The 9316-nt window shown below is 47.2% G+C and overlaps 1 protein-coding gene across 1 annotated transcript; it reads left to right on the top strand.

Moving 5' to 3' along the window:
* The first annotated feature begins 2039 nt into the window (after positions 1 to 2039).
* LAX1 (lymphocyte transmembrane adaptor 1) lies at positions 2040 to 8754 on the top strand. The gene is given in 5 exon segments (XM_007449001.1): positions 2040 to 2128; positions 4674 to 4783; positions 5197 to 5307; positions 5982 to 6067; positions 7858 to 8754. Coding segments are annotated over 5 exon segments (1293 nt in total).
* The last annotated feature ends 562 nt before the right edge of the window (positions 8755 to 9316 follow it).

Here is a 9316-nt window from a genome sequence, read left to right as displayed (position 1 = left end):
AAAGAGTGTCAGGAAATGCGTAAAAGGAAGAGGGGGAGAAAGCTAGAAAAAAAACTTTGAACAATCTTTGAAGGGACTTCCCGTGTGGCACAGTGATTAAGAATCCGCCTGCCAATCTTAACAAGAAAAGAAATGGTTCTGAAGAACCTAGGGGCAGGATAGGAATAAAGATGCACATGTAGAGAATGGACTTGGGGACACAGGGAGTGGGCAGGGTAAGCTGGGACGAAGTGAGAGAGTAGCATGGACATATATACACTACCAAATGTAAAATAGCTAGCGGGAAGCAGTCACATAGCACAGGGAGATCAGCTCAGTGCTTTGTGACCACCTAGAGGGGTGGGATAGGGAGGGTGGGAGGGAGATGCAAGAGGGAGGAGATATGGGGTTATATGTATATGTATAGCTGATTCACTTTGTTATAAAGCAGAAATTAACACACCATTGTAAAGCAATTATACTCCAATAAAGATGTTAAAAAAAAGAATCCGCCTGCCAATGCAGGGGACACAGGTTCCATCCCTGGTGGGGGAAGATCCCACATGCCACGGAGCAACTAAGCCCATGAGCCACAGCTACTGAAGCCCACGCGCCTAGAGCCCGTGCTCAGCAACAAGAGAAGCCACCGCAATAAGCCCGTGCACCACAACGAAAAGCAGCCCCCTCTCGCCACAACTAGAGAAAGCCCACGTGCAGCAACGAAGACCCAACGCAGCCAAAAGTAAATAAATAATAACTTTACATAAAAAAAAAAACTTTGACGTTTGGGACACTTTGGGTAGACACGGGGAGTGAATCTTCCAGCTTCTGAGACAGGTGCACAACAGGCCAGACTGGGATGGATCTTCTCTTGAAGAGCCCTGTAAGCAAGCCAGCCAGCAGCCGGGGGCCCCAAGGGCAGGCCCCCGGGGCCATGTCAATCCTGCTTCAGCCTCATTCTGGGGCTCGTACCCAGAGCAGAGTTCCTCAAAATGTGAAACACAGACCAGTTCTGTCAAAATCACCTGGGAAGTGTTTATGAAAACCACCAGTCCTCTTCTGCACCCTCCGCCCACGAATCAGCAGCCGGTGCCAGAGATCTGCATTTGTTTCTAAAAAGCACCTCCCAGTGCTGAAACAAACATTGTAAATCTGGAGGCTTATAAAACTCTCAGTGTCTCAGAAACCCAGGGCGAACAATCACAAATCCCCCACCACCTTGCCCCATCTTGAATCACGCTCCCCCCAGAACACAGCGCGCCGGCCAGCCCAGGGAACGGGGTGCAGACATGATTGCTTCTACCTTATTAAGAGCTGAGCAGCCTTTCCTGGGCCCCATGCTTCATTAGCACGTTGGTGGTGTTGCTTCCTGTAGCTGACTCTCTGTTTCCATTCTGGCAAAGTGTTTGCTCTCTTATCTCTGCTTTGGGGGTTGGGGGAAGATGAGCTTCTCACGGAGCCTGTCTCTGCCTTCTTGGCAGTTTCCCCATCAGTGCCCCTCACATCCCCCTCACAAGGCAGAGACCCTGGCTTCCCCATGAGCCTCGCTGCGGAGCACCACACCCAGAGGAGCTCGCCCCTCCTGCAGTCGGCATCGCAGCTACATCCAGGTAGAACCAAACCTGTTGTTTCATATTTTGGGTCAAGTCCGCCTGACATTTAAGGGATAGAGGCAAAGTAGGGAGTTGATTGGGGGGTAGAAAGTTCTAGAAAGATAGATGGGAAGCTTTAGAAAGAAAGAAATAAAAACCAATAGACTTTATTTGTGAGGGACTTTGGTAAATAAAGATTTACGAAGATGAATTTTGAGAGTAAAATGTTGTATGTTAGGGAATGTTCGGAAGACATGGAGACCAGGAGGAGTTCTGTCATTCTTATCTACTAAAAAAAGTGGTTATACCACACAGGATTATATGTAAAACACAAACCAATTCTGCCTTTTCTCCTAGGAGTCAGCAATTTAGGAAGAGCCAGGGAAAGTGGCAGACAGGCTGGCAAGCAGATGACGATTAAGAGAAGGCTTAGAAGGAGGAGCTGAAGCCAGAGACGGTCCTGGGATAATGGATGTCACCATACCGACCCCCTCAGAAATCAGAGGGAGGACCTCACAGCCCAGCACTCTGCAGGGAACCCTCGGCAGCCCAGACACGTAAGTGGCCCAGGTGGTGAGCTCTCCCCTCCCCTGATTTAGACAGAGGGCCCTGGTCTACCCTGGGAGGCTTCTACCCCAGCAGCATTGCCACCCCTCACCAGGGTGGTTCCCTGAGACCAATAAACTCTAGGCTCAGAGAAGTTTACTCAGAACTGCTTGGAGGAAAGAAATGGGTATTGAGGAGAAAAAGGAGTTGATAGGGGGAGACAAAATATGATAACACAGCATTTCCTTAGAACTGGCTGCCTGGCCTGGTTGGATTTCTCACGCTCAGAGGCCCTGATTGCTGTCCTCGATCATTACTGTCTCAGGTCCCACCAATCACTCCTCAAAGAAACAAAAACAAAAACTAGTTCCCACTCTGATGGAAACAGAAAGCCCACTTTTTTCATGTGTTTTTAGGCCCTAAAAACTTGCCATGAATAAAAATGGAGTCATAGATATGATAAAGATATATCCTTAGAACATAAAACCCCACAGAACTAATCATAGATGTAAATTTTACAGCTAAAACTTCAATATTATATTAAATAAAAAATCTATCAGCCATTGAAACTTTGACAGTGGGAGGTATAAATTTCAGTGCTATCATAACAGCACAGCTCAAAATAATAAATTTTAAATCACTGTAGTTTGGGGAGATAAGTATCATTACCATGACAAACAAATACATGTCACTTGCAGGTGGACAGAGGCATTGATGGGGAATGAATTCGTAAAATGTCAGAACCCTGCAACTCCCCTGGCAAAAAAAATCCTATTTCTATATTCATTCATTTGTTTGATAATTTACTCATTCATTCATTTAACAAATATTCATCAGGCCCCTACTGAGTACCAGGCACTGTTCCAGACACCAGGTGAACCAGACAGACAAGTTCATGACCTCCTGGAGCTTACAGTCAAGTGGGAGAGTCAGATAGAAACAGATGAACAAATGCATGGATAACATAATGTCAGTCAGTCATAAGTGCTCTGAGGAAAAACCAGGGCAGAGTAAGGGGATTGAGAGTATGAGGGAGGGTGTGGCCAGGGAGGACCTGTCTGAGGAGGTGATATTTCAGAAGAGACCTGAGTGATGAGGGACTGAGCTGTGGGAGAGGGAGCAGCAGGTCTGAGAGACCAGACAGCTTTGCCAGGAACAGCACAGAGTCCTGGAGGTCAAGGTCAGAGGGAAAGTGGTAGGAAATGAGGTCAGAGGCAGGCAGAAGCCAGAACAGAAGAGGCCATGAAGTTCTTACTGGGTAGGGACTATGGATGTTATCCCAAGTGTGATAGGAAGTCATGGGGGGTTGCGAGCAAAGGAGGGACGTGATCTGATTTACAGTTTAGAGGATCACTCTGGTCCGTGTGTGAAGATAGTGTGTTGGGGCCAAGAGTGAAAGCAAGGAGACCCATTAGAGAGGTTCTTGCAAAGGTCCACGTGGAATGCACGGTGGTTCAGCCCAGGGTGCTGGTGCTGGAGGAGCAAGAGGTGACTGGTTTGGATAGATGCCCAGGGATGAGCAGACAGAATCTGCTGGCTAACTAGAAGTGGGGTGTGAACGAAAGAAAACATTCAAGGATGGCTCCAAGGTTTTTGGCCGAGTCATTAGATGATGGGAAACAACAGAGGGGCAGGTTTGTGGGGGGAGAACAGAAGTTCTGTTTCAGACATTTTTGGTTTGAAATGTCTATTAGGCAACCTTGTGGAAATGTCCAATACAGAGTTGGGTAAACAAGCCTAGAACTCAGGAGGACAAAAATCTTCCCTGATAGATGACCTGATTTCTAGTAACTGGGGGAGCAGGTCTGCTAGTGAGTCCTTCTGTAATGTCAGTTGGCTGCTTCTTACAGGCAAAGCAGAGCAGTAACTCCGTGCCTGCCTGGGAACTGCAAGTAACCCAGAACTTGCTCCGTGCATTTGCATTGGTTAAATTCCGCAGAACAACAGAGTGTTTCTTGGAGACCAGCTCCACAAGTTGGTGCTACAGGGGTTATTCAAGTGCAGGCAACCTGGACTCTTGTCCCAGAGCTGCTCCCTAATTGTAAGTTGGGTAATCTTCTCCTTCAAGCAAGACAGAAAGCCCAGGAGCAGGGAATGGGGGAAGCGGGAGCAGGTGGACTTGACATTACAAGTTTGGAAGACAGTGTGAAGCCATAGAAAGAACAGTCGTTGGGCCCAAACAGACCTAGACTCGCGTTCCATCATGCTCTTTCCTACCTATGTGATCTTTGACATGTTACTCTACCTTTCTGAATCTAATTCTCGGATTCCTTGGTCACAAAGAGAAATGGGATTGTTGTACAGATTAAATAAGGTTCACATGCAAAACACTGGCATCCAGTAGGCCTTCAAAAAGGATAGGTCCCTTCTCCCATGTCCTATTTCCCTCTCTCCAAGGGAATATGACCCTCTCTTCCACCACCCAGCCCACCCCACCTCAGCTTTCCTTCACCGGGCTCTCATTCCAAATCCTCGAGCCCTACCTCCTAAAGGAAGCATCTTCTCCAACTTCCCACCCTCCTATGGCTGGGTCATGGCATTTGGTTTTCCTCGCAGAGCTAAAGCCCACAACAGCAACATCTTTTCTGGGTTTGCGGGACTCCTTCCCATCCTCCTGGTTGTCGCAGTTTTCTGCATCCTGTGGACCTGGAGCAAATGGAAGAAGCGTGAGTCCCTTGTTTGTCCAAAGTTGAGACACACTAGGATCAATCAACTAGCCTGGTATTTAAAGCCCAGTTTACCCTCCAGAGATAAACTGTTGGGCTGGGCAGTCCTCTGTTCTTACCTGACACACGGGTCATTGTCTCCCTTGGGATCCTAAGCTGTGGCTCCATAAGGCTCAGTGCTGAGTGGAGTTCCATTTTGAAAGTCATTGCCCTGGTATCCCTGTGCCCTGCTTCTGTCCACTGAGTCCCCTATGCTTCTAGCTCAAAGGGAATTGGTCAAGTCTGAAAACGTATTTTTCATGATACATTGTGAGGGTGGGCAATATTTTCAGGGACCATCTCATCCCCAAGGGGCCCCGAATTCTGTGCAGCTGGGCCCAGCCATGACCTCCGTGTCTCTCATTGCCTTGCAGGGCGAGTTCCTTACTTCCAAGTTACCATCATGCCCTTGCTGACTCTGCCTCGACCCAGACAAGGAGCCAAAAATATTTATGACCTCTTGCCCAGAAGACAAGAAGAGCTGGGTAGGTTTTTCTTTCTAATCCATGGAGTCCAGACCTACAGAACTTCTACCCCCGGAATGTACCTCTCACCTGGATGCAACTTTCTCTAAAGTTGCAGACCTTTCTGCCCTTCAGGGAGCATGAGAGAGAATGGGATACATAGACTGCAAGATGCAACTCCAGTGGGGGCTTGGAGAGCTCGAAGAAGGGAGCGGGAGGTCGTCTGGGTTGGGGGTTTTGTTTGTTTCTTTTTCCGATTTCATTGATAAAAAATTGACATACATCACCGTATAAGTTTATGGAGTACAGCATGATGGTTTGATTACATAGACAGCAGCTTTAGTTTTTCTTGACGTAAGTTAGCAGGTGACAGCTGGGTACATCTAGCATTGGGAAAGACATACAGAAGGACAAAATGGCCTCCAGCCTCAAGGCAGGGAGGGTTCACCCCAGGAGCCTCTTTCCCAGCCTCCTCAATTCCTGTGCTAGTGTCCTTTTGTCCTCAGCTAGCTGAGGAGGGTTCCGTGTCTCCTAGCACATCATCCCTGTAGCTCTGACCCTCTCCCCACAGAACACCAGGTCCCAAACCCCAGACATCACACAAACCCACTTCACCCAAGATGTGGGAATTGTACAGGCTGAAGCACTTGGAGGACTGGCTGACTATGTTCAGGGTTTGTTCTCTGTCCTTTCAGGAAGACATCTGTCAAGAAGTATTCATATTTTCAGTACCGAGAGCCTCCTCTCCAGAAATTCTGACAGGCCTCCCTCTGAGCATGTGGTAAGAGTCAAGTGAAATGACAACCCGTTTGGGAGAAATGATATGTCTCTGGCAGAAGAGCTGAAGTGCAAGAGTGCTAGGTCTTGGCTCTAAGCCTCTGCAAACAGCATGTCCTTTGGCACACACACACCACCACCCTGCCCCCCACCCCCTAGGCCCTGTTAATAAATTGGGAAGACTAGCCTCAGGACTTCCCTACCACCCAAGGCAAAAAATTTAGGAAGAGAGGAGCAAGTACTTGGGATTTTAGGAAAGGCACCAGGGCACATGTATTCAAGGACACGATGTTAGAACTGAAATGTGTTTTCCAAATGAGTGTTGTCCCCTTCAGAGTAATCACCTTGGGAGGGTGCTTAAATATTCCAACAGTGCTGTTGGTACTCAAAATACTCTTAAAGTCCTACTTTGGCAATTACTTCTGAGCCTATGTCAAATTGTTTCAATCCTCCTCCATAGCAGAAATACTCGTAAGTTCACTCAGCACTGTAACTGGTGTAGAAAGCACTGAGCACGTCAGGGATACCTTTGAGGTTACAAGGGGACTATTACAATTAATAACAATAATCCCTTGTGTCTTGTAGTCTGGCTCTGAAGGCAGCTCCCCAGGACGAGGCACACCAGGGACAGTAGAGGGACTAATTTGAAGATCAGGGTGCTTATTTCCATAGATAAGTTCTCATTAGCTTGCTAAAAGAATCAATTCCTTTGGTTTTGTGACCATCCTTGGGTAAGTACAGCCATGCTGCAGCTGCTGCTAATTCGGTTGTTACCCAGCCTTTCTTCACTCAGGGGCTTAGGTTGATTACCACGCGGCCACTCCATGTTGCCACCTTTGCTTCCCCTTCCTCTTGCATGTCCCATCCTCGGGCTCTGCTCCTGCTTCTAAGACTTCCTGGGGCAGCAAGTCTAAGTGGCTGATAAAAGGAAGAGCAGAGGAAACTCCACTGCTAAAGCTACTTCTAGGACTCAGGTGGGCCCTGAGGGAATTTTGCATCTAGAGTTTAGATTTCAAACTGGCTTAAGCCCACAAACGTGTTTGGATTGTACTCTGTAGTGTCTGAAGGACATTTTGAACCAGTTGGCAACATTTAAAAACCTAAAAGACTTCACATTAAAGTCCAGATGTCCAGCTTTTCTTGAAAATCAGAAGTTCTGGAAGCAACAGACTAGCATCTCTACTTGGCCATAATCAGCTGACCTGCGTGTCAGCTGCCCCTATACTAATATAACAACAAGCATTTTTTAGTGTTTTCTTTGTGCCAGGAGCTATTCTAAACACTTTACGGTCCGTAATCCATTTACTCCTCACAAAACCCTCATGGTGTAGATATTAGTATGATTATATTCATTTTATAAGTTAGGAAACTAAGGCACAGTGTGATTAGGTAACTTGCCCAAACTCAGCAGAGTGGTGAGGCCTGGGACTTGCACCCTCAGTCTGAGCCTAAGTCTCTACCTTTAACCACCATGCCATGCCTCAGTGTACTCTGGGGTGTGGCAGGCTCTCTCCAATTCATAATACTTCCCCCACTCCCCATTGAAACCCCACAGTGTGGCCAAAAACAGTTGCAATTTATTGTCAAATTTACACTGCTGCTTTCCTTAAACTCAGCCTACTTCACTTACTTCTGAAGCCTTGAGGTTTGAGATCCCTGATTCAGACCTTTTCTCCAAAGTGAAGAACTGAGAGGAAGAACCATTAGATGTAGTAGTACTGGGCAGGGAAGAAGAAAGGTTTTGTCCATGTTTCTACTTCTATCCTGTCACTGGCTTTCTCTTCTTACCCACAGCCCTCCCAAGCAGGTGATGCCCTCCATGTGCACAGAGCCCATACTCATGCCATGGGGTATGCAGTGGGCATCTATGACAATACCATGGGGCCCCAGATGTGTGGAAACCTCACTCCCTCAGCGCACTATGTCAATGTCAGAGCTTCAAGAGATTGCCCAAGCACTTCTTCAGAGGATTCAAGAGATTATGTCAATATCCCCACAGCAAAGGAGATTGCTGAGACTTTAGCTTCTACCAACAGCCCTCCTGGGAACCTCGTCATCCTCCCAAGTACCAAGGCGCTGGAGTTGACTGAAGAAATAGATGAGGGCTGTGGGAACGCCAGTGACTGCACCAGTTTGGGGTCTCCAGGAACTGAGAGCAGTTATCCACTCAACGATGGGGAAGGGTCTTCTCAGACCTCAGATGATTATGTCAACATGGCAGTGCTGGATCTCCAGACCATCCAAGGGAAGCAGCCCTGGGGAACTTTTCAGTGCTGCAGAGATTATGAAAATGTACCACCAGATCCCAGTGGAAATCAGCAGCAGGAGGAGAAGGAAGCGACATCCTCAAACACAGACCATGTAGAGGGCAGGACAGATGGTCCAGAGACCCACATCCAACCTGTCATGCAGTCAGGGAGTTTCCTGGCCTTAAAGGATTATGTGGCCTATCAGTCATCTGCACAGAGTGAGAACAGTCAGATGAAACATGGAGAAGAGATGTCAAATGAAGACTCTCATGACTACAAGAATGTGTGAGCTGCCAAGGTAGGAGGTAGGGACTTTGAGCAGGGGCCTGACACATGGCTCCTTCCTGATGAATTAAGACCCAGCCACCCAGCTGGAAAGTCACGTGGAGTGGTCTATCCTGCCGGATCCATAGCCATTACAGGGTCTTGTGAAGACCCTTGACTACCCTTGTATTTCAGTGGATTCATTTAGTTACGCTAAAAAGAAGCTGAAATGAGTAGGGAGCTAAGAGGCTCACAAAAGCAGAGGTTTGAGAAAGTCAGAAGGAAATTCTTCTCAGGCAGGGTGCTGTTATCTCTCATACCAACTTAAGAATGCTGAAACTGCCTTATAGGTCTGTGAGGAGGTTAAAAATGGAAGAGTGTTTTAGTACACAGTGGAAACATGAAGGAGTCTAAAATCATTACCTTCACTAATACCAGCAGGCTGCAAAGCAGGAATACAGATTATTTGGTAATCCAGGCAGAGGCCAAAAGGAACAAGGAAGTTGGGTTGGGGTGGGGGGACAGTTTCCGCTCTAAAATGTGTGGACAACCAAACGCTGGAGAAAATGCAGAACAATAGGAACTCTCACTCATTGCTGAAGGGATTGCAAGGCATAACATTCACTCTGGAAAACTGTTTGGCAGTTTCTTTCTTTCTTTTTTTTTTTTTTTTTCTTTATTGGAGTATAATTTGCTTTACAATGGTGTGTTAGTTTCTGCCTTATAACAAAGTGAATCAG

The sequence above is a fragment of the Lipotes vexillifer genome, unplaced genomic scaffold (assembly GCF_000442215.2).
Source record: "Lipotes vexillifer unplaced genomic scaffold, Lipotes_vexillifer_v1.1 scaffold1608, whole genome shotgun sequence".
NCBI classification, from domain to species: Eukaryota; Metazoa; Chordata; class Mammalia; order Artiodactyla; family Lipotidae; genus Lipotes; species Lipotes vexillifer.
This window is presented reverse-complemented; position numbering and strand designations above follow the sequence as displayed.